This window comes from Netta rufina, assembly GCF_964035555.1.
Source record: "Netta rufina genome assembly, chromosome: 20".
Lineage (NCBI taxonomy): Eukaryota > Metazoa > Chordata > Aves > Anseriformes > Anatidae > Netta > Netta rufina.
The window spans coordinates 3,444,755-3,469,499 of NC_140144.1; the positions used below are offsets into that span (position 1 = coordinate 3,444,755).

The 24,745-nt window shown below is 64.4% G+C and overlaps 1 protein-coding gene across 2 annotated transcripts; it reads left to right on the forward strand.

The window, feature by feature from the left end:
- Positions 1 to 5,928: 5,928 nt before the first annotated feature.
- On the forward strand, positions 5,929 to 23,819 carry LOC311217173 (syntaxin-binding protein 1). Of its 2 annotated transcripts, none has more exons than XM_084298983.1 (19): positions 5,929 to 5,967; positions 14,014 to 14,063; positions 14,215 to 14,296; positions 14,826 to 14,902; positions 15,075 to 15,153; positions 15,460 to 15,563; positions 16,251 to 16,399; positions 16,509 to 16,593; positions 16,699 to 16,829; positions 17,066 to 17,173; positions 17,293 to 17,353; positions 17,629 to 17,694; positions 17,874 to 17,954; positions 18,070 to 18,208; positions 18,410 to 18,519; positions 18,645 to 18,746; positions 19,694 to 19,779; positions 20,004 to 20,158; positions 22,188 to 23,819. In XM_084298983.1, the coding sequence occupies exons 1-19, from the start codon at positions 5,931 to 5,933 to the stop codon at positions 22,268 to 22,270; spliced, it is 1,785 nt and encodes a 594-aa protein (XP_084155109.1). In that variant the 5' UTR covers positions 5,929 to 5,930; the 3' UTR covers positions 22,271 to 23,819. The 2 variants fall into 2 exon arrangements, with proteins under 2 accessions (XP_084155109.1, XP_084155108.1); XM_084298982.1 differs by lacking the exon at positions 22,188 to 23,819 and adding an exon at positions 20,932 to 21,990.
- Positions 23,820 to 24,745: the final 926 nt, after the last annotated feature.

The window sequence follows — 24,745 nt, forward strand, 5'->3', positions numbered from 1 at the left end:
GCTGTGGTTCGGGAGGGGAGGCTCAAGTGGAGCCCCTCTGGGACCGGCCGCCAGCCTCGTGGCCCGGCACGGCCTCCAGGGCTTGCACACGGCCGGGGATGGTGGCCACCGAGCCGCCAGGGCCTGGGCTGCGGCAGCGTGCGAGGCAGGGGAGCGAGGCAGATGGAGGAAGCGTTGGGAAAGCTCCTCCTTCCAGCGCCGGGGCCGCGGCTCCTCCGCTGCCTCCCCACAGCAGCAGGCCAGGCGGAAACGGCCCCGGCGGGCTCCTGGGGGTGCCGGGGGAGGAAGAGGAGGAGGCGGGGGAGGCCGAAGCGCCGTGGTGGCCGAGCCCAGGCCGAGGTGGGCCACGGCCGGCCGGCATCGCTGGGCCGGGAGGCTTCTCCTGGAGGAAGGAGGGTGGGAGGAGAGGAGGTGGCGGTGTGTGTGAGCCATCCTGTTTACCCTGCCCGAAATAGCTCCTCGGGGCCGGCCGCGGGACGGGGAGGAGGACGGGAGGGTGCCCAAACCTCTCCCTGCCACCTCTCCCCACCGCCCGGCGCTCGGACCCGGGGGGCCATGGGCTCTGTCCCCCCCCTGCTGCCTCCCCAGCCAACATTTTCAACATCCACCCTTTCCCCTTTCACATATTTCTTATCCTCAGCCTTGAAAGGCATTGCAGCCCCAAAAGGCTCGCCTTTCTCTCAGAAACGCCCCATACAAGCACCTCACCCTCACCAACACACTTGTTTTTGGCTTGTCTCCCCAGCCAAAATGTTGCTGAAGCCGAGGGATTCTCCTGGGAAACTGAGCTTCAGCAAAATCTCGTTTCCAATAGAAAATCCTTCCACTGGAGGCTTTTAAACGCCTTCCCCAGCGCTGCTCCCGGAGGAGTCTGGCTCTGGGTTCATTTGCAAAGCGGAGTTCCTGGGGCTGTGCAAGGGCTGGGGAGCTCCCCGGTGGGGGGAACGCATCGCCCCCAAACTGTAAACACGTAAATATCCACCCACGGCAGCACTGTCACTGTTAGAAGCCGAGCCTGGTTCCCCTGTAAAGAAGAAATGTGGGGAATATAATTTCAGCAGCGCACGCAGAGTCCTGCTAAACAGACCAACAAAACGCTTGGAAATATTTACTTTTGAAAAATCAATCCGTGTGGGCACCGCAGCACCACGCACCGAGCCCTACCTGTCTCCCCTGCTTGCTGACGTATTTCCCTAAGTGGAAAAATAATAATTAAAAGCTAAAAAATAGCAAGCATTGATATTGTTGATGTGCAGACAGGAAGGCTATATTTGTCGCACGCAGACGTAGCGTGCAAACGGCGGCTGGAGGCCGCAGCACGGACACAAAGGGCATTTCTGTCTCGACAAACCTCCCGAAAACCAGCCCGGCATCCCGGCCCCGTGGGTCGTGGTTGTGCCACGGCTGCGGTGCCTTGGCTGTGCTCTGGTGGTGGCAGGCACTCGGCTGTGATACCCTGGGGGATCCGGGGTAGCTGGTGGCTCGGGGAGCCCTTTGTCACCGCGGGAAGCGTCTGCGGGCTCGGAGCCGCGCGGTGCCATCACTTGGAGCACCTCTCGGCGCGTTCCTGTCTGCGGAGGAAATTGTCCCGGCACGCACGTCTGGTCCGGGCTTCCTCTGTTCCTGTGGCTCCGCTGTGGAAAGGGATGGGGAGAGGTGTCCTGCCCCTCCTGCCGCCCAGCAGGGGGGCACTGGGGGCACCCCAACGCTGAGCCCCATCCCACGGTGGCCGGGCAAGGCACAGCCCTGACTGCTCTCCCTTCCCGGCCCCCCAGGATACCCAGTACACCCCAGTAAGTACCAGAGGATGGGGTTGAATCTGGCCCCCTGTGGTTGAAGGGGAGCTCCGGGTGGGTGCCAGCACCCCAAGGGAGCCAGGCGATGGATGATGCTCACAGGGCTTCGGCAAGCCCGGCCCCGCGCTGCCCCCCTGCAGCTCCCCCCGGTTAGAGACAGATCTTTAAAAACGGCACCACGATAAAGTCTAATCATGGCAGCTAATTACATCCCTCTGAGCGGATGTAAATAATGCTTATCTGTCTGGAGCTGCCTGAATTATCTGTTGGACGAACGAGCTCCGAAAGGAAGGATTTCCCTCTGAATACAGCCGGGGAGGACAAATGTGCTCCCGGTGCCAGCCAGCTGCCGGGGACAGTCCCCGAGCTGGCAAAGCCCCGGAGCCACGTGCGACACCCACAGCAGAGCGCTGCTGACGTCTCCTCCACCTCCGGGCCCCGGCACATGCTCCTGGGCGATCCCAAGGCCTCGATTGATGTCAGCGAGGGGGCAGTTTGGGAATATAAGCGCTGAGCTGTGAGGTTTTGATCCCGACTGTGCTCAGACCAAACCTGCCCCTCCCGAGGTTCGTCGGCTTCCCCTGCTCACCGCGGGCTCGGTACCCACGGGGACAAACCCCCCGCTGCCCTCCTCTTGCTTTTCATGGTGTAAAGCCCGGTCTGTGCCCCCGCAGAGCACCCAGGGCAGGCTGTTCCCGACCCCCCCTGCCCTCAGTACCCACAGAGTCACTGCAGTCACTGCACCCGGAGGCTGTTAGTGCAGTAAGGATTTATTTCCCTGTGCTGACAGAAGCGGTCTCCGTACCCTTTTGCTCCCCAGCTCCTGCTCCAAGGGCTGCTGACTGCTCTCCTTCACGGGAACTGGCGTTGGCGCAATTAACCGCTGCCTAATTAGGGCCCTGCAGCTCCTCCGTGCCGATAAGGCCGTGGGCAGCTCTGCCCCGGGCTGGGCACCCTCCGTCCCCGTGACTCCAGCAGGATTTATGGCACTGATAACGCCGCGATTGCCCCGTGCTGAGCCAGGGCAGGATCCGGCCCCTGCAGCTGCTGCTTGGCCACGGAGCCCCGAGCCCCTTTTTGGAGGGGCGAGGACCAGCCCCAGGCACGGCTTTGGCCAGACACGAGCCTGGACCCTACAAAAAGCCCCAAACACGGCCCGGGGGGTGCAGCAGGCAGGCAGGCAGCACACCCTGCTGCGGGGAGCCCGGGGGGAGACCCTGCAGGGCTGGGGGGGGGACCCGAGAGGCTACTGCGGCCCGGCCGGGGCTGGAGGAGGGCGCTGGAGGCTGCTGTGGATCACCAGTCCCCTCTGCTGGTCGGAACTGGGATAACTGGTGGCCGGCAGCCAGCACGGGCAGGGGGCTGGGGAAGGGCCGGTGGAGCTGGGGAACAACCATGGGGATGGGGATGGGGATGGGGATGGGGATGGGGATGGGGATGGGGATGGGGAGGGGGCATGGACACCAGTATGGGAATGGGCACTGCCAGGAACGTGGGTATGGGGCATGGGGATGGGAATGGGGCATGGGAACCATGCAGAGGCACAGGACATGGCCATGGGGATGGGAATGGGGCAGGGACACCAGTATGGGATTGGGGTGTGGGAATGGGCAGCACCAGGAACATGGCTACGGGACCTGAGGATGGGAATGGGGCATGGGCACGGGGCACAGGACATGGGACATGGGCACAGGGCACGGGACATGGGCACGGGGCACAGAAAGCACCATCCCTGCCCCTCCAGCTGCCTGCAGGCTGCTGCAGGAACCCCATTAGGGGTGGGGGCCCTGCCGGCTTCCCCAGGGAGCCCACGCTGGAGGCACCAGGCACTGGGCACAGTGAACACGAGCACGACGTTGCCAGCCCGATGGAGACCGGGCGGTGACAGCGGCGAAGCCCCAGGCACAAAGGCCGGGTGCTGCCTGCACCAAGAGCACCCTGGGGACCGTGGCACCCTGCCCACTGCTGTCCCCGCTCGGTGTCCCAAAGGCTGGGGGACACGGGGGTGCGCAGCCCCTACAACCTGCCCCTTTGGGACCCACCAGCGAGGGGTGGGAGGGCAGGACGCAGAGCCAGACGCGCTCTCCTGGCTCTGTGGGGTTGCTGAGAGCTGCAACCCACCCCGCTCGTACCCAAATCCCACCTCGTCCCTGGTGCCTGCTCCCAGAAAGTCGTGCTGGAAAGGGAAATGCAGGCCCAGGGGCGCTGGAGCTGTGACCGTGCAGTCACACGGCTGTCCCCAAGGGGCCCCGGTGGGGAGGGAAGCGACGGGTGAAGCTGTGCCCTCTCCGTCCCTGCAGCCACCCTCCTTGGGGCATGCTCCAGCCCCTGGGTGAGTCCTTTGGCTGGGAGCTGGTGGCTGTAAGGTGGGATGGGAAGCTGTAGGGTAGGAAGCTGTAAGGCAGGAAGCCATCCAGCATTTTGGCTCCCCTTTACCCATTTATGTCTTCCTCCAGTGCCACCGAGGTGGGGGCAGCTTCCCCTTTTCACGGCCTCCGGAGCAGGCAGCAGCCGTTTGTGGGGGAAGCTTTGGGGTTTCAGCCAAGGCGACGGGGCACCAGCGCCACGAAATGGCTCCTGTAGGGCAGGATCCCTGCCCTGGGGCGTTTTGGGTGCCACGGCCCAGCCTCCGGTCCCAAACCCAGAGGCTCCTGTTGATTTTCTGAACGCAGCAAGTGCCGCTGCTTGCTTATTGAATTTTTTTCTGCCAGCAGCGCTGGAAGCCAGGGAAGCACACGGCTGTGGGGCGCCGGGTGTCCCCGGGGGCAGGGCCGGGGCCGGCTGGGACACGTGCCGTGATTTTGCCTTCAGCCTGATGATGCTCGGCCTGCCCGGGAAGGCTGACGGGGCGATGGGAAGGCAATATAAATACCTCGCTCGTAAATAGCAGCCTGGTATTTATAGCTCGTGGCTGGCACCGAGTCCAGCAGCTCTGACAAACCAAACTCCGGCTTATTTTTAACAAAAAGAGCGGCGTTGGGAGCCCAGGATCGATGGAGACGTCCGCCCGGGGTGACTGGGGGAGCCGGGACGAGCTTCCCATCCCCTTGCATTTCCCCGAGGCCCCCATTTCCCCCATTTCCCCCATTTCCCCCATTTCCCCCCCAAAGCACCAAAACGTGCCGGGAACCCGGCGTGGCACAGCTCGGCCATCCCACAGCATCCCAATAAATGCAGTGGGAATAAAGGGGAAATCGAGCCCAAGCTGGCTGTGTGACCCCACAGCAAACACCCGGCCATGCACCCGCACCCATGGGGGGGCCCTCGGGAGCCCCCCGAGCCCCGTCCCCACCCCTTTGCCCTTTACACCCCCTTACACCCCCTTATACCCCCTTACACCCCCTTACACCCTGCCCATGCGGGGGGGAGCTCCCGAATCCGGCCCCAGGAGCCAGCACAAGGCTGCCAAACCCCCCCCGGATCCCCTTGGCCCCCACCCCGAGGAAATGCCCCCCCCCAGCAGCACCCAGCCTTGCCCCCCCCCCCATTTACATCCCCCCAGTGCGCAGGGGCTGTGCCCATCCCCAGCGCCCCCATCCCCTGCACCCCGCGGGGGGGGGGGTGGAGATTTTGCTGCAAAATGAACCCAAAACAGGCTGGGAAATGGTGGTGGGGGGGGGGGGGCACATTTCCCACCGCCCCACCGACCCCAGGGTGTGGGGAGAGGGGAGATTTAGGTGGGGGGGGGGGCAGGACAGAAATATGGCAAAATATAGCAAAAAATGGGAAAAAAATGGCAAAATCCGGCAAAATATTGCGAAATGGGGTGCGGGGCTGGGGGCGCAGCGATGGGAGGGGGGGGGAGATGCTGGGGGGGGGGGCGGTCTCTGCGGTGGGGGGCGGGGAGGGGGGGCGGGGAGTCGTGACGTCTGTGCCCCCCCCCCCTCCCGTCCCGCCCCCTGCGCGCAGTCAGCTGAGCCCCGCCGCGGCCACCACCGGAGCCCGGTGTCCCCCCCCCACCTTGTCCCCGGTGTCGCCCCCCCCCCTCCCAAATCCCTCACCCCCCCCTTCTGCATCCTCGCTGCCACCCGCAGCGGCTGTCCGGCTGTTTGTCCGGCCCCCCCCCCCCCGACGACACCTCGTTTCTTTGCGCCCCCCCCCCCTGCTTGGCACGACCCCCCCCCCCCCGGCACCATGGCCCCCATCGGACTCAAGGCTGTGGTCGGAGAAAGTAAGAGCCCGGCCGCGCATCGCTGGGGGGGGGGGCTGAAAATTGAGTCGGGGGGGGGGTGGGGAGAGAATAAAATAAAGGGGAGGGGGGGGGAAAACGCCGGGCTCCGGGCGGGGGGGGGCATCCCGAGGGGAAATGCCCCCGGGGGGGGGATGCTGCGGATGCGCCAAACGGAGCCTGGGGGGGGGGCTCGGGGGGGACAACGGGCAGGGAGCGGGGACAGCAAGGGGGGGGGTGTCCCCCCTCCGGGTTTTATTTTAATTTTTATTTTTTGGGGGTGTTTTGGAGCTGTTGGGCTTTTTCTGCAGTGCTGAAGGGCGGCGCGGGGAGGGGGGGGAGCGGTAAAAAAAAAATAATAATAATAAATGGCGGGGAGGGGGGGGGAAGGAGGAAGCGGGAGGCGCCGGAGCCTTTTCCCCGGATCTGAACGGGCGGGAGGCGATCGGGGCGCGGGCAGCAAAACCCAAAAGGCCCCCAAATGGCACGGGGGGGGCACCGAGGATGGGGGGGGGGACATTAAACGGGGGGGTCCACGAGGGGTGTCCGTGCCCAGCGCCGCGCCAGGCCGTGCGCCCGCCGCTTTGTCTGCGCCAAACCCCTCCCCGGGGGGGCTCCCGAATGCGCCCAGAAACATTTTTTCCCCTCGCCCCTCATCCCGGGGAGGGGGTGACCCCCCCCCAGCCCCGATCAGCCCCCCCCCGGGACCCCATGGCCGGGGATTTCGGTGCCCTCCGGCTCGCTATTTTTGGCCGGGGCTGCGGGGCGGAACGGAGGAGCCGCGGCTCCGCTTCCTCCTTCCCCTCCTGCCGCAAGCCGAGCAGCTCCTCAACGGCCTGCTGGCCTCGGGGGGGGGCCGAAAAGCCCCAGGCTATAGGAAGGGGGGGGGAAATGTTCGTGCGACCCTCCCCCGCTGCGAAAATCTGTGCGTAAAAATAAGGAGACGGGAGCGAAAAGGGCAGGGACCGGGGGGAAACTTCCCCCGGGCTCCCCGCAGCCTTTTTGCCCCCCCCCCGCGCCCATCTTGCGGGACTGATATCCGTAGCAGGGGCTGGTTTGGGTGGTTTTTTGTTTTTTTTTTTTTTTTTTTGGGGGGGTGGGGAGGGAGGGGGGGGGGGGGGCAATGGGAGAAATCCCCGCGGCCGCGATGGCTCCGGCTGCGGAGGCTGCGAACCCCTCCCGCAGCGGTGCAGATGGTGCGGCCGGGGCTGGTGGTGTGATCGGGTGGGTGGTGATGGAGGGGGGGGGACACCCCCCGGATTGATAACCCCCCCATCTCGGATTGATGCCCCCCCCCCCCCGGATTGATGGATTGATGGCCCCGCTTTGTTCCCAGCCGGCACCTGCCCGGGGGGGGGCTGCGCAAGTCGTGTCCCCCCCCCCCCCCCTCCCCAACCCGCCCTGGGGTGCTGCATTAAGGGGGGCGTTAGGGAGGGGGGGTCAGAGCCGAGCGGGTTGGGAAATGAAATGGAAAATGCAGGAAAATGCCCCCCCCACACACACCCGGTTCTCTGCTGCAGGATGGGCTCTGGGAGGGGGGGGCTTTGCTGGGTGTCATCCTGGGGGGCTGGACCCCCCCCTCCACCTGAGCAGGAGGTTGGGGAGAGAAAGGGGCAGCCCCCAGCCCATAGGTGGGGGGGGGACACGGATCCTGCACCCCCCCAGCAGGGCCCCAGGACCTTGCCCTCGGCGAAGAGGGGACAGACGGGCAGCGCTGCGTGTCCCCTGCCCCCTGTTTGCAGTCATTGTCACGGGCTGGGGGCCATCACGGCTGTGCACACACAGGCTCGAGCCAGCATCGTGGAAATCTGGCCGGATCCGTCCCTTTGGGGTTTGGTTGCCCAAAAATAAGGGGATCCGGGCTGGGGAAGGTGAGGGGCAGCGGGGTGCCAGCCCCACAGCCTGCGGAGCGTGGGTGGCTGGAAGGAGAGGGCAGGGCTCTGCGTGCGGGCAAAATGCTGCATAGGATGGAGGGATGGGGCCCCTGCAGGAGCACTTGGGGGGGTCCAGCCCACCCCCAACCTGGGGCTGGGGGCTCTCGAGGCTGCTGCAGGAGGCTCCGGGTCTCATTGGGGCCGTTCCTGCTTTGTGGGGCTGCTCCCCGCTGCCAGGAGCCGCAGGGTACCCAGAGCTCCCCCTCCCCACTGCGGCTCTCCCCCACTGCACCAGGGCAGCGATTCCCCGGGGGGCACCCGCAGAGGGGGGAGACGCTCAGCGGGGAGGGCAGGAGGGCTGAGCCTGTGCCCTGGGACTGACCCGAGGGCAGGATCCCTCTGCGGGCATCCTCGGAGGAGGGAAGGAGGGAGGGAGGAGGGATGGATGGAGGGATGGGGGGATGCTGCGCGCTGCCACGGCCCCACCTCCAGAGCTGCATTCCGCCCTGGCTTCCCTCCAGGCCAGGATTATTCCTCTGACCAGCTGGTGCTGGAGCAGGACGAGCTCTGGGGGCCCCCAGGGAGCTGGGAGCGGGTGGGCAGGGGTGTCGCAGGTGCCCCGGGCACCCGTTGTCACCCCCCAGCCGGGCTGTCCCTGCGCCTCCCCGCATCCAGCAGCGATGGCTGCATCCATACCAGGACCTGCTCTCCCCTGGGGCCGGTCCTCCCGGTGTCTTCGGGTTCCAGCTGGAAAAATCTCACCCCATTGTGGCAGCTGGGGCCCACCCCTGAGGCTCCCATCCCCAAATCTTCACCTGACCCCCCCTGGGTGGACGTTCCTCCTGTCCCTGGCTCCGTGCTGTCCCCCGGGGCCACCCTGCCCCAGGGCACAGCGTCCTCACAGCAGCTCCCTCCCTCCAGCCCACGCTAAAATCCCCCCTGGACCCCCACCGCCGAGGCCGTGCCACGTCGCCCGGTGTCCCCGTCCCTCCCTGCGGGGAGGTGACAGCCCAGGGAGCGGGTGCACGCCGAGCGGGGTGGCACGGGCAGGGCAGGGCAGGGCTGCGGGCTCGCTGCCAGCCTCAGGGCACGGCTGGGGCCCCCGGGGACCTGCGGAGCTGGTGCGTGACTCACCCGGGCGGCTGGGGGCACCTCGTGCTGCCAGCACCTTGCTGAGGGCATGGGAGGATTTTGGGGCCAACCGCAGGATGCTCCGAGTCCATCTCGGGGTGCCTGGCTTGTGTACTGCGCCAGAGCCAGCTCCAGGCAGGTCCCTGCCACGCACAAGAGGAGGAAGAGGAGGTGATGAAGGGCACGGGACCAGGCCAACGCGGTGGGGACATGGCATGGGTGCACGGCGCGTCCTCCTCATCCTGATCCCTGCGTGGGGCAGAGCCTCCAGCCCTGCCGTCAGCTCGGCGTGCCCCAACCCCACAGCCGGGAGCAGACCCCACAGCTCCCACGAGAGCGGGCGCTTGGCAAAGCCCCTGCTGGGGTTTTTGTGTTTGTCCCCGTGGGATCGTATTGCTTTGCCTCCAGCATCGGCTCCAAGTTGGGTCATGGCTCGAAAATTTAGCAATTTTAGCCTCCAGACCGTGGTCTACACCTGAGCCTGAAAAATATCGTCCCTATGTCACCGTGAGTGATAACCGATCGCTTCGGCAGGGCTGCCTCCACCCACCGATGTCTGCGCGTGCAAGAAAGCAGAAAAAAAGCCACCACCAGGCCTAGAAATTTCCCCTCTTAATAAATAAATAAATAAGGTCTGGGCGCAATTCCCTGGCACCTCTGAGGATTTTTCCTGGGAGAAACTCCCCCCAAAACCCAGGCATTGAGGAAGAGGCTCGGCACCGCGCGGCCGTCAGCAGATGCTGCGCCCACCAGCTCGCCGCGCGGGGAGGAGCCCGGGGCTCCTGCCTCTCGGAGGGAGAAAATAAATCAGGCTGAAGGCACCGCGACCTGGGGGCTTCCACACAACCACGCAGAGACACACGGGTGGGCACGCACGGGGACGGCCTTGGTGGAGCCCACGGGATGGGGAGATGTGGCACCGGGGCACCGCCTGGAGCTGGACCCGTGCACCCCGGGGGTTGGCGTTTTGCTCCCTCTTGGTCAACGCGGAGGAGAACCAGGGCAGAAAGTCCTTGTGTGTGTGGACGAGTGGCACCTACCCTGGGATGTGGTGGCCCTGCGTGTCCCGTCCTGCCTCAGGAAAACTCCTGGCTCCTGCAGCCACTGGCAGCGGGGTGCGGCACATGGCAGCACCTCCTCGAGGGTGGGAACGCCTGGGGGACGAGAACAAGCACAGGGAAGGGCGATGCCTTCAGAAGGGACCTGCTGTGGGCTGTGCCCCGCTGAGCACCCAGCAGGAGAAGCTCTGCTCCACTCCCAGGTCCTCGTGCAGACCCGAAGAACCCATGTCAGGAGCGGTCCCGCAGTGAAAATCCTTATGAATTTTATCGTTTTTTGATTTTTTGATCGTGCCTTTCATCTTCCTCATGTCCTTCTGGCCGTGCCCCCAAAGTCCTGAGCCGTTCTCCAGGTCTCTGCCCTGCCCCTGTCGAGGCCGTGCAGGTGGTTTTGGCTCCTATAAATGCAATTCTTCTCCGTGCCCCAACGGGCTGATGGCCTCCTCGCCACCCGCTGATCCTATTTGATCGGGGACCGCCTGGGGACAGGACGCTGGCACCTGTGTGTCCCCAGCTGGTGATGTTTTGGATGTAAGTGCACGGTCTGCTACATCGGAGCGTGGTTCTGCCTAGGTAACGTTGGCACTCCCTTCCCCAATTAGTTAACGAACCAGCGAAAGGCAGTTGCCAGGCCAACCCGAAGACAAACACGCTCGTCTCAAGGATGCGTCGTGACAGCTCCGCGAGGGAGGTGGGTCTGGAGCAAACCTCACCGTGGGCCTCTGTGGTCCAGTTCCCTGGCGGCTCCAGGACTCTGGGTCCCAAACGGAGTGCACAGGAGGAGGGTGAAGGGATTGAGCCCTGCCTGTGGCAAGGAGGAGCCCGTGGTTGGGGTCCTGTAGGACCGCGGGACCTGGTCTCCTGCCGTCCCTCACATCACTCCACCCCGCACCACGCCAGGACAAGGTGTGCCGCACACGAGGACCAGGAACATGGTGGCAGAGGAGCATTTCTGAGCAGCAGGAGTTTGGTTTCATAATTTCTGCGTTAGGGAAGGGCTTGGCCATCGCTGCCAAACACCTCTGGGTGCAGAAACCCCATCCTGGTGCTCCAGCACCTGGGGCTGGCCGGGACCCGGCTCTGCTGTTTCCACTGCAGGTGGGCTTTGGGGCTGCTCGCCGGGCTCCGGGCTCTTTCCGAAGCCTAACAACTGGCTTGGGGCACCCCAGAAGAGTCCATCCCCGCCCAGCCTGAATTGGTCACAGCTTTTTCAGCACCTTTTCCCCCAGGAGCAGAGGTGTGGGGTCGGTCCCCGAGGCAGGCGGGGCAGCCCCGTGTCGGTAACACCGCTAAGCCTCTTGCAGCGCCGGATGGGCGCGAGTCCTACTAGGCCACCGTGTCACCGGCCTCTGGCCCTGGCTGAAGGCGATGTGCTGGGACACCCTCCTGCCACCGTCACCCCAGGAGGAGCCCTGCCCAGCGAGGGGGTGGCCGGGGAGGTGGCAGCTCTGGTGCGCCACACGAGGTGTCCCGGTGGCACGGTTAGGGTCACGTTACTGGAGGTCCTCTGAGGTGGGGCTGCCTTGCCCATGGTGTTGGTGTCTTCTCTGCGTCGGAGGAGAAGCCCCGAGCTGTCTGCGCTGTCCGTTCTCAGTGTGATTAAAATCCTTCCAGCCTGAAGGGAGTGAGCAACGTCCGAGTGGTGGAGGCGCTGGGTGGGTTGGATACACACACGAATCCCCCCCCGAAACCTGGGCTGCCTCCAAGATGAAAAGCTCGGCTGCGAGCGTCACCAGCTGACGTTAGAGCCCCAAAGCTCTGGCCGAGACCATCTGAGGGCACGGGCGGCAGCGTCCGACCTGCTGTCGTGTGGACGTGGGAGCATCTCTGCCCAGGAGGGGCCAGGCTTGCCTCGAGGCGCCAGGAGCAGGGGAGCTGCTGTTTCCCCTCTTGCCGAGTGCCAAATTGCCTCAAGGATGCCTTTGCATGGCTCATCCTCGACAGCTCATCCTCACTGGCATCCCCTCTCCCTTGCCACCCTCTCCGGTTTTGCTCCACGGACAAACAGCTGCGGGGCCAGCAGCAACTGAGGCACCCGAGGCTCCTTCCCCGCAGCCCTCGGTGCAGGACGCTCGCTCCCAGCCTCCTTCCTTCTTGTTCCCAGCCTCCTTCCTTCCTTCCTCTCCCTGCCCCGGAGCACCACGCTGCTGCAGGGGCAGGATTTCTGCCTGGCTGCCCGGATCCAGGAGCCCAGCCCTGTCCCCACCGGCAGCACCTCGGTGCTCCCATCACGGCTGTTTGCCCGCGGTGTCGGGCGCAGGGTGTCCTGCAAACAGCACCAAACAGCACCGTTATCCATGGGGCCTCGCGCAGGGGAAACAGCCAAAGATGAGGAATGAAAAGAGGGAAGGAGCCTCTGGCAGGAGCCGGCAATGTTTGTCACCGGGCACTGGCTGCTGGAAGCTGAGTGAATGCAGCCCTGGTTGGGGACGTGGTGTGGGGGCTGCAGGGGGTCCCCGGCACCAGCAGAGAAGCAGGGGACACCGTGGGGGCCCTCTCTGCTGCACCCTGCCCACGGCAAAGCAAAATTCCCCATTGAGGCCTTGCTTTTTTGCTGCTTGGGTGCCCCGGGTGTGGGTGCACCACGGGGTTTGGGGGCGGCCCCACTGTTCCCAGTTCCCACTGTTCCCAACGCCGCCTGTTCCCAGTTACCCCCCCGTGGCCTGCAGGTGCCCCGCACCCAAGGGAGAAGCTATGGGACGAGAGCAAGGCCGGGCAGCACCCCAAGGTCATGGCCAGCAGCTTTTGGGGCTCCCCCAGGAACACTTAATAGGGAAGGAGCCTGTGTGTGCACCAACAGCAGGAACCTCCGAGTTCTGCAGCGGGTTTTACACCACTGCCAGCCCCGTGCCCCTGCAGCTTCACAGCACGTGGCAGGGCAGGGAAGTGAACCCAAATGCAGCATCACCCCAGCACGGACATTTATAGGGCTGGCAGCTCCCCAAGCAGTCCCTTCCGTGTGCCTCCCTCAAGCCCTGTCCTGGAATGAGGCAAATTCAGGTCCCCAGCTGCCCCATATAAACCTGCGTCGAGCTCTGCCCGCGGGACCGGCACCCCTGGGGGTGCTGCCATGGGGGAGGCTCCCCAGGACGAGGCTGGCAGGGGGGCACCCGCACCAATTCCCCCCCCACGCCTCCACATTATGTAATTCAGAAACATTTCCTGATGGGGTTTTAATTGGGGCTTTAATTGGGTACCCCCATCCCTGTCCTGGGGACCAGGGCCTTGGAGCAGAGCCCCCCAGGAGGGCAGCAGGGATGTGGCACGGCGGCGCACAGACGCAGACCCTTCCCCAAGCCCGGCCAGGCAGCCCACCAGCCCTGTACTTCATTTTCCAGGGACAAAGGGGACCTTTGGGGCTTGCCCCCCGACCCCAGCACGGATCCCGGGGTGGCTGCGCCCAGGGAACGGGCAGGGGGTGGCCTGGCTGAGGGGACAGCGCGGGGACACCGGCCCCGGCTGGTTGTGTAAGCGGGGCAGGGCCGGGTGCGAGATGAGCTCCTGGGGGATTACAAGGAGCAGGCTGAGGCCGCCTGGGGCTTGTTGCTAAAAGGAGCCCTTAAAGCCGCTGTTGTTTTCCTGGCGCTTCGGATTAGGGCCAAGGCGTGCGGGGTGGCCCCCGGGGACCCCCACGTCCCTCTGCCATCTGGGGCGCGCTTTTGGGTCCTGCTCCCTGCTCCCCACGGAGTGGGCTCAGCTCCTGCGCTCAGCCCCATGTGGGTTTTTGGGGGCCACCCCTTGTGCCAGGTCCCCAAAACACCCCTGCCACCCCAAAAGGAGCCCTACTGAGCGAGTGGCTGCGCTCAGCCATCCCAGGATGGCAGTTTTGGGACCCCCAGGAGGGGTGCAGTGGGGCTGGCACAGCCCCATAAGCAATGGGGGGGTTCCAGCGCTCCCAGCACGGCCCCCCCGCTGCAGGTGGGCACCCTGGGGTGCTGCGGGGAGGTTTGGGGTCCTCACACCGCCCCCTGCTCCGTCTCTTGCAGAAATTATGCACGATGTGATCCGCAAGGTGAAGAAGAAGGGAGAATGGAAGGTGAGCAGCGGGGCTGCAGGAGGAGGAGGAGGAGGAGGAGGATGAAGCTGGGAAGGGGTCAGAGCGGGCTGGGAGCCCCAGGGCACCGTCGGGGTGCAGGGCAGGGCTTCTCCCCGCTGCCCCGTCCCCAGCTGGTGTCCGCTGTCCCCAGGTGCTGGTGGTGGACCAGCTCAGCATGCGCATGCTGTCCTCCTGCTGCAAAATGACCGACATCATGACGGAGGGCATCACCAGTGAGTACAGCGCCACGCACAGCTCCCGCACAGCTTGCTGCAGGAAGGGCAGGCACCCCCCTGGCACCCAGCCCCCCGTCTCCATCCCGTGCCCGGTGCCTTTGGGCCCCTCCCAGCCCACGGCAGCGCTTGGCTCCGAGGAGGATGGCGAGGAGGAGGCCAGGTGTTGTTTTATCCCAGCCCTATAAATAGCTGCCTGCGGCGCTCAGAGAGGAGAAGGAAAGCACTGGCGGTGCCTCGGGAGGTGCTGGGTGTTGGGGGCTTGTCCCCGGGGTACCACCACGTCCCAAGGCAGAGCATCACCCCCAAGTGTCCCCCCGCAGCCCGGGGGCACGAGGATGGACCAAAGCAGCCATGGCACAGCAGCACGCACACAAATCCATCGCCCCCCTCCCCGGGACCTTTCCAAGCACCCAAGTGTCTCCCACAGGGTGACACAGGGCTGGGGTGGGCTGGGGACAGCCCCAGCTGCCACGTGGGCGGGGGCGAGTGGCCAGGGAGATGTTTGACCCCCGTGTTTCCCCCCCAGTCGTGGAAGACATCAACAAGCGCCGGGAGCCGCTGCCCAGCCTGGAGGCCGTGTACCTCATCACGCCCTCCGAGAAGGTGAGCAGGGGCTGGGGGCAGGAGGAGGAGGAGGATCTGCGCCCATGGGAGCACCCTGGCACGGGTCGTGGTGCCAAGCCTGCGGGGTGCAGTGTGGGGGGCTTTGGGTGCTGCAATGTGGGGCCGCCCTGCCCTGCCCTGCCCAGCCCAGCTGCTCGCGTGTCTCTTGCAGTCCATCCACTCCCTCATCAACGACTTCAAGGACCCCCCCACCTCCAAGTACAGAGCTGCCCACGTCTTCTTCACTGACTGTGAGTACTGCAGGGGACAGGGCAAGGAGCTGAGAGCAGGGGGTGCCCGTGGGGAGCTGCGGGACGGGGCTGGGACATGGCCACGGGCGGGTTTGTGCGTGCCAAAAGTGGGGTCAGGGCTCCTCGCCCCCAGGCACTGCAGGCAGCATCCCCATCACAAAACACATCCTGCAAACCAAGAGAAGGGAACGATTCCACTAAAACATGCACAGAAAGGCGGGTGGGAGGGATGCCTGGGCAGAGCAGGACCACGGGAGCTTGGCCACCATGCCCTGAGCGCAGCCTCCTCCTCTCCCTCCCCTCCAGCCTGCCCCGACGCCCTCTTCAACGAGCTGGTGAAATCCCGAGCTGCCAAGGTCATCAAGACCCTGACCGAGATCAACATCGCCTTCCTGCCCTCCGAGTCCCAGGTGGGTCTGGGCTGGGGTGTCCCAGGGGACGGGGCAGAGGGGGTGCTCCGGGTCCCTCCCCGGCCCAGCAGGGTTTGCGTAAGAGCCACAGACCCCACGAGCCCTCTCCCCGCGCTGCTCCCAGCGCCCTGTCTCCTCCGATTACATCTCGGGGCTGATCGGCTGCGGGGATTTAGCGCCTTGGCCCCGTGCCCATGCTGTCAGGCTCTGCCCCCCCGGCACAGCACCACCCGGGGGCACCAGGCGGCCAGCCCCCTGCCACGGGGACAAGGGGAACAGGGAGGAATGGGTGGTAGCGGATTTTGGAGGAGACCATGGTGAGGGCAGGTGGAAGATGAGCTCCTAGGGGCCCCGTGCAGGGCAGAACTGGCTTTGGTTTTACTGTCCCTGCTCCTCCTTGCCTCCCTGGTTCCCTGCCTGGGCGCAGGCGATGCTGTGCGCAGGGGCTGGGCGAGCTCCTGGGGGCTCTGCGCGTGCCCAGGGGCTGCACCAAGGAGCAGGGGCTGGGGAGGGGCTCAGGGCACAGTGGTGGCAGCCGAAACCCCAAAGGACACCCCGAACATTGCCAAACCTGCAGCCAGGACCCGGCACCTGCCTGGGTTTGGGTCGGGTTCCCCAACCTTCCAGGGATTGCTCAATGCTCCTGTGTCCCGGCCCCACTAAGCACCCTCCCGCTGCGCTCCCCAGGTCTACTCCCTGGATTCGGCCGACTCCTTCCAGAGCTTTTACAGCCCCCACAAGGCCCAGATGAAGAACCCGATCCTGGAGCGGCTGGCGGAGCAGATCGCCACGCTGTGCGCCACGCTGAAGGAGTACCCGGCCGTGCGGTACCGCGGGTGAGGACGGGAGGGAGGCAGCACAGAGGGGCACGCGGGGGCACCCGGGGGCTCACCAAATTCCCCGGGGAGAGGGGAAAAGGACCATTCCCTCCTCCTCCTTCCACAGGGACTACAAAGACAACGCCATGCTGGCGCAGCTCATCCAGGACAAGCTGGATGCCTACAAGGCTGACGACCCCACCATGGGCGAGGTGAGCAGGGGGAGGCACGGGGGGGGCATCTCAGGGGGCACCCCCTGATGGGTGGTGGCAGCGGGGACCTGGGGACCGCTGCTGACGGCTCCGGTGGCTCGGCAGGGCCCGGACAAGGCTCGCTCCCAGCTCCTTATCCTGGACCGTGGCTTCGACCCCGCTTCCCCGGTGCTGCACGAGCTGACCTTCCAGGCCATGAGCTACGACCTGCTGCCCATCGAGAACGACGTCTACAAGTGAGTGCCACCCTCGTGCTCACCCGCCCCCAGGCGCCCGGGGCTGATGCCAAAGCCTTTTCTAAACTCCCTCCCAACCTATAAATGGGTACAAGGTGGTGGGAATTAAATCAAACTGAAATAACCTCGCCCCATCACTGGCAGAGCCCAGAGCAGCCCCCACCTGCCCCATGTCCCCCCCCGAGCCACGTGTGACCACGCGCCCCGTCCCCTCCCCACTCCTGCCCTCTTCCCAGGTACGAGACGAGCGGCATCGGGGAAGCCCGGGTTAAGGAGGTTCTCCTGGACGAGGACGACGACCTCTGGGTGTCCCTTCGCCACAAGCACATCGCGGAGGTGTCCCAGTGAGTGTCCCCGGGGTGCCTCGCTGCTGCCCCTGCCCCATGTGGGTGCGCTTGGGCACCCAGCGGCCCCTCGGGTCGGTCCCTCTGTGCTGACGGCTGCGCCCTCCTCCTGTCCCCAGGGAGGTGACCCGGTCCCTGAAGGAGTTTTCGTCGAGCAAGAGGATGAACACAGGCGATAAGGTGACACCTCCGGGCGAGCGCAGGCACCCAAGGGCCAGGATACAGCAAAGCCTCGCGGGGACACCTGCAGGGGGTCCCTGATGGGCAGGGGGGAGCCGTGGGGCACTGACCCCACACCTGGGGCTGAAGGAATGGGGAAGATGCCCTTGGAGGGGCACCAGGGTCCCCCCGGCATGGGGTGCACGCGTGTCCCACCAAACCCCAACAGAGGGGGAGGTTTGGGCAGGGTCCTGGCCCCGGGTCCCCCGGGGTGACCTCGTCCCCTTCCCTCGCAGACCACCATGAGAGACCTGTCCCAGATGCTGAAGAAGATGCCGCAGTACCAGAAGGAGCTCAGCAAGGTAAAGCAGGGGAAAGGTCCGAGCAGGGCCACTGGTGCTGAGCCTCACGGGGAGCACCCAAAGGTGGCTTTCCCAGTGGGAAGGTGGCTCCGGGCTGGGGCTGGCAGCTTTGGGGTGGTGGCATGGGGACCTTGGTGTGCTCCAGCCCTGCAAGGGTGTCCCTGCGCGTCTCTCCCCAGTACTCCACTCACCTGCACCTGGCCGAGGACTGCATGAAGCACTACCAGGGCACAGTGGACAAGCTCTGCAGAGTTGAACAGGTACCGGCACCCCCACACACCCCCTATAACCCCATGGGATGGCCGGGGACAGCGGCTCCTGCCCGGCAGCCCAGAGCCACCACCGAGTGGTGACGAGCGTGCCCGTGCTCCGCAGGACCTGGCCATGGGCACCGATGCTGAAGGAGAGAAGATCAAGGACCCCATGAGGGCCATCGTCCCCATCCTGCTGGACGGGAACGTCAGCACCTACGACAAGATCCGCATCATCTTGCTGTACATCTTCCTGAAGAATGGTGAGGAGCAGAGCGGGGCGGGGGGAGAAGGGAGACGGGCACCTCCAGGAGCATTGGGCCAGCAAAAGCTGGGTGGAAAAGCTCAGCCCTGTGTGACTGCCACCCAGCCAGGTGTCCTCAGGTGACGCTGAGGGGCCGTGCCCCGCTCGCAGGTATTCCTCAGCAGGTCCCATTTTCCCAAATCTCCCCATTTCTCTGCAGGTATCACCGAGGAGAACCTGAACAAGCTGATCCAGCACGCCCAGATCCCGGCAGAGGACAGCGAGATCATCACCAACATGGCCCACCTCGGGGTGCCCATCATCACAGACGTGAGTGTCCACCTCCCGCCCCCCCCTCGGCCCCCGGGAAGGCCCCCACCCTGCTCGTGTCCCCCGGGGTGTCCCCGTTGGGGTGGCCCTCCCGTGGCTCAGGGTGTCCCCGTCCTCCTGCCCAGTCCACCCTGCGCCGCCGGAGCAAGCCGGAGCGGAAGGAGCGGATCAGCGAGCAGACCTACCAGCTCTCCCGATGGACCCCCGTCATTAAGGACATCATGGAGGTGAGACAGCGACGGCGGGGATGGGGGGGACAGCAGGGACCTCAGCAGCACTGGGCAGGGACCTGTGTGGAGCAGGGGGCTGCTGGCACATCTCCCCAGTGCACCCTCCGCACCGCTCACAGCCCCGTGGTGCCACGCGGGCAGTGGCTGTGGGGGTTTCTTTGCGATTGCTCCAAGGTAGGGGGGATTTGGGAAGTTTTTGTGGCCCCCATGTGCACACCGGGCTGTGGGGGGGTTGCACAGCTCCCAGAGCACCGTGTCCTGAGCGTCCCCACAGTACAAAGCCCAGCCCTGCGCTCGGTTACCGCAGCTCCCTTCATTTCCAAAAGCACGCAGCCTCGCTCCTGCCTTCCTCCACCCAACTCCGTGCAAACTTTCCCGCCCCGTTTTGCACCTGGGGCACCCTGGAGCTGATCCCCGAGCTCTGTGGGGGCTGCAGAGCTCAGCCAGGTCCCAGCAAACAGCTCGCAGGTGACGTTCACCCCCCAGCTGTGGTCACCGAGCACAAAGCAGCAGCTTCCTTACCTTACCCCGGGCTGGGTCCCCCAGCTGGAATGCTTGGAGATCAGCTCCAGCCCTTCAGGCTCTCAGAAAAACAAAATGAGGAAGGGCCCGGCCTCCTTTCACCACCTTGGGAGGCACCTCAGGGTGAGCACTCAGGGTGAGCCTCAGCCTGCGCTGCCCCTGCCCTGCAGCAAGGGATCCACCTTTCCCCTCCCAGCTGCACCGAATTTCAGCAGCTCAACCACATCCTCCCCCAAAGCCACCCAATGCAAATGTATGCAAATATATGCAAATGAACAACGCGTAATTGAATTGATAGGGCTTTGCCTGGTGTCTGCGCCCTGGGGGCTGCACCTTGGTGGGGTTTGGGAACAGGGCGAGGGAGGAGCGGGGACGCGGGTGTCGGGCAGCGCCCGGCTGCTCACTGAGGCTGTGCCCTGCAGGATGCCATCGACGACAAGCTGGACACCAAGCACTACCCCTACATCTCCACCCGCTCCTCCGCCTCCTTCAGCACCACCGCCGTCAGGTGGGTCCCGCGGCACCCAGCCCCTGCCCTCCCCCTTGCGGCCATCCCGTGCCTCAGTTTCCCCACCCCGAACAGAAAACGAGCCGCCCTCGTGGCTGGGAAGGCACCGAGGACATCACCTGCTCTCACAGCAATTTGGGAACTAATTAATTTTAATTTTTATTTTGTAATAAGCTAACTCATTGCTGTCAGAGCCGTCCCTAACCCCTCTCCTCCCTCTCTAGTGCCCGCTACGGCCACTGGCACAAGAACAAGGCCCCCGGCGAGTACCGCAGCGGCCCCCGCCTCATCATCTTCATCCTGGGAGGGGTGAGCATGAACGAGATGCGCTGCGCCTACGAGGTGACGCAAGCCAGCGGCAAGTGGGAAGTGCTAATAGGTGAGTGGGGGCCCGGCCCCGCGCCCCCCGCCCGCTGCTCATCCCACGCTCGCCCCGCGCCGCCGCCGCCGCCAAATCCAGCCTCCAGGTGACCGCAGGGCCCCTGCGCCGAGGTGTCCTGCCGGTGTCACCCCCCTGGGGACACAGCGTGACCCCCCAGCCGCCCCCCTCTTTGCCCCCCTCTTCGTTGCCTGGGTGAGTTTTGCTGCGCGAGGTGCAGGAGCTGGGGAGGGGGGGGGTGCAGCCGGCGCTGGCCCCGTTGCCCCCTTTGGGGCCGTGTCACAGGAGGAAGGAAGCGGTGTGCAACCCGGCACGCAGCGGGTGTGCAATAGGGTGTGTGCAACCCCACAGCCTGCAGGCACAGCGGGACACGTGCCGTGCGTGCGCCCTGCCCCGCGCAGCGTGCCCGCCTTCGGCACCCTTCGGTCAGGCAGCGCACGGTGGCAGCGCTGCCTGCTGCCAGCGGGGGCTCCGAGACCCCCTGAGACCCCCCAGGGGAACGCAGCCGGGCCCAGGACAGGCTCGGGCAGCCGGTCGCCATCCCCCTCCTGCCCCCCGACCCGTCGCCGTCCCGTGTCTCGCCCATCTCGTGCCGCGCACCTCTCCGTGCCCACCGTCCTCGCATGCTCGGTGCGGGCGGCGCATCCTTCGTCGTTGTCCCCCCTCCCCAAAATGCGCCCGAGCTGCCGCGGGCTCCCCGGCCGGCGCCGGTGCATGCTGTGTGCCCCCCGGGGCTGTGGCCAGGACGTCAGCCCCGCTCTGTTCTCCCGCAGGTTCTACTCACATTCTCACTCCCACCAAATTTCTCATGGACCTGAGGCACCCCGACTTCAGGGACTCCACTAGGGTATCATTTGAGGATCAGGCTCCAGCAATGGAGTGAGCCAAAGAAACCAAGTAAAGGCAGCCTACTAACGAAAAAAGAAACTCTTCCTCCCCGAAGGGCTTTCTTTGATTCTTCCGTCCTTCCGTTAATTATGATTTCGGTTTGCTTTTCCTTTCGGGTTCCGTTGATGAGAAAATGCTTGCAGTTCCTGGGCTGGAACGCCTCTAGCGCCGCCTCCATCACCCCGCCACCATGGCTCCGGCCCCGCCGGCCCCCTCATGCCATCCGCTCCCCATCGCGCGCTCCGGAGGGGCCGGGACGCGGGGCAGGTCCCACCCGCTCGGGGCCAGGTGGAGCGCTGTCCCGGGGGGGCTGTGTGTGCGTGGGGCAGCCCCCGCCGCCTGCCCCGGCTCCTCTCGCCATTGCGGTGTGCTCGGGGGAGAAGAAATTGGGCTGAAATCCTCGGTTCTGTAGGAAATCTTGGTTTTGCTCGGCTCTTCGCGGTGGCGGCGCGGTGGCCTCCCCAGGATGGGGCAGGGCCACGTGCTGTCCCCCCCCAGGGCACACGGGGACAGAGGTTTCTCCTCCTGCCGCAGCAGCGCTCGGGCACAGGGATGTGGTGCCCAGCATCGCGCCGGCCGCATCCTGCTCCAGGCAGAAGCAGCCCCTGCAACACGGGGGCCAAGCAGGGCGCAGCCAGGCAGGAGCAGGGCTGCCGAAGTCAGGACCCCCTTCACCTCCTCCTCCTCCTCTCTGACCCCTTTTTTCCCCCCCGTCACCCCTTCTGCCCAGGGATGCTCAGTGCTGCGTCCTGCTGCCCCCCCCTTGCGATGCTCCCCCCACCCCGATGCCCCCCGCAGGTGCCCGCTGCAGGATGGGGACAGGAGGGTCCCCATCGTCCCTGTCCCCGCTGCGCCCCCGGCACCTCCCGGCCCCCCCGGCTTCATCCCGCCACCCTCCAGCTCCATCCATCTCCTCCATCTCTCCTTTGCCTTTCCTTTCCCTGTTTTTTCCTCCCATGGGTGTTCATTTCTGTGCAAGCATTTCCAGTTGCGTGCGCACCCTCCCGCCAGGTAAGGCCTCGCCGGGGGGGGCCGGGGACCCTTTTTTGGGGGGGGTGGGGGGGAGCGGGGCCATCAGCCGGGACGTGGGGGGGACGCACGAAGCCGGCGCTGACGCCCTCGCCCTCTCTGCCCCCCGCAGGGTCCACGCACATCCTCACCCCACAGAAACTGCTGGACACGCTGAAGAAGCTCAATAAAACAGAGGAGGAAAGCAGCAGTTAAAAGGAAACGCCGCCAGCGACCCGACGCCGACTGCACCCCCCCCCGCCGGGCACCCGGCCCGGGGCGCGCTCCTGCGCCGAACCGCGTCCCCAAACCCAAACCCAAACCCAAACCCAACCTGACCCCGGCCCGGCCGAGCTTTCTCTCTTGTTCTTGTGTTGAGCCCCCCCTGCTCCTTCCCCGTCCCCCTCTCAGCGCAGGGAAGGGACCCCAGATGCAAGCGCGTTAGGAGAAGCGCTGCGGCGTGGCCAAAAAAAAGTACTGATACCCGCACCCCGAGCTGCCGCTGTCTGGGGAGCTCACTTCCCAGTGACCCGCAAACAGCAGCGACAAAAATAACAGGAAAACACCAAAAAAAAAAAAAAACAAAAACCCTCCCTGAAATTTTCCTTCCCCGTTGGGTTCCTGCAGGGACGGACGGACGGGCAGCCGGCCGCCCCTCCTGCCCCATGGCGCCCGCGCTGCTGCTGGCGGTGTTTCCTCCCCAGCTCTTTTTGGGGTAGAAGCCCCCCCCTCCCGGTGCCCTTTCCCTTGGATTTGGGGGCGGCTGCCCCCCCAGATGTGCGTGCCAACATCTGGCAGGGGACGGGGGGGGGGTGGCTCTGCCCCACGCTACCCCAAATCCCCACGCAAAAAGGGACCAGAACGGTCAAACCCCGCGGACGGGACCCGTTTGCTTGCACGGCCCTTCCCTCCCCGTCAGGCTGCGTACTCCTTCAGCCCACAGATATATATATATATTTTTAACAGGCAGCACACGTACACACACACACATATATATATATATCCCTGCAGACAAGGAAGCTATGAGGCCCCCGCCCCGCTCGTGTCCCCCCGTGGTGAAGCGTTCCCGAGCGTGCCGTCGCCCCGAGGCCCCGCAGCCCCCCGGGCCCCCCAGCGGACCCTGTGTATATGAATTCTGTGTCTCGTGCAGTTCTTACAGCTTGGTGTATAGTGATTTAACCAAAACTCCTCGGATTTTTTGTTTTTTACGTCCCAGGATTGCCCCCCCTGCCCCGCCACTAGATGCACTGCAATATTTTGGGGTCCTTCGTTTTGTTCTCTTCTGTTCCCTCCCTCTGAAGGCTGTGACCCCTTTTCCTTCCCCGAAATCTCTTTCTTGCCTCGTTGGTGGTTCTCCCCTCTCCTTCCTTTCCCTGTCTGCTCCTTGCCCATAAAGTTAAATATATATTTTTAGGGCAAAGGCTGTATCATTGCACTGATATTTGTTGGTTCCCCCTTGGTCCTCCCGCCCCGTTTGAGTTCCTTCTCAGTTTAGCAACGCGAAAACGCTTCAGGATCCTGTATGTTGGACGTTATTATTATTTTTTTTTTTTCTGTTACAGTTATTTATATAAAAAATAATTTATCAAAAAGAAAAACTAAAAAAAAAAAAAAAATCTAGTCTGTCTTGGAACTTGTTTACCTTGAAGTTACTGGAATCTAAGTGTTTGACGGTGTTGAAGCACAACCATGTATCATCTCTGTATAGCTGTTCTGTACAAGCACTCGAGTGGCTCAATAAACGCGATCTCCATACCCAGTGCAAGGAGGCTGCGCCTGCCGCTTGCTTGGGGGCTGCGGGGCGGGGGGAGGCAGCGTTTGGGGTCTGCCCCCCCAAAAAAAACAGCCCCGGGGTGAGGCGAAGCGGTGACCCCGAAGGCAGCGTCCCCGAGAGAGAGCTTAAAAACAAGAGGGGAAACCAGAAGGCAAAACAACGGCGTTTATTTCGTTAAAAAATAGGCAATTATCTTAGTACAAAATACCGTCTGAGTGGCTCTGGGGGGTATCACAAAATAGGAAATGTGGGGAAATAAAACGTCTTTGCTCCTTGCCGCTGCGTTTCAGGCTCTGAAGCGGGGCTGGGGGCATCCCCCCCGCCTGGAGGCGATGCCAGCAGAGCCCAAACCCGGCCCCGTGGCGGGACAGGGGTTTGGTGGCTTTGCAAGCCCTCGGGGAGGCTCCCGACCTGAGTAAAGTCGCCTTGGGCATGAGCGATCCCCCCAAAATGGGTCTTTGTATGAGGAAGTTCAGCAATAAATAAGCTCGAGGCGGGCACTTCGGGTAGGTCCTACACAAACATAGTGGTACTGAGCAGGGGGGGCGGATTTTGGCTGTCCCCAACCTGGGGACAGGACCTCGTTGAGGCCCTTGTGCCAGTGCACAAGGTGTCCGATCTCACCCATTTTGCTAAAAAAAAAAAGGTGTTTTATAAAACCACTCTGGGAGCGCCTCGGGGCCGCATCCTGCCCGTGCCTGGGTCTCCCCGGACACGTTTCCCTCCACTTTCCCTGGAAATCCCAAGGGAAACACCAAATCCCTTCATTTTCTGCCTAGGCACAGGCAGCCACGTGCAGGGCTGGACCCCAGAGCCCCCCCCAGCACCCCCATCCCACCAGGAGCCCGCTCAGGGGCCGCTTCGGAGCGGCAGCAATAAATTATGGGAAAAAAACCTCAAATGCCCTCAAAATCCTG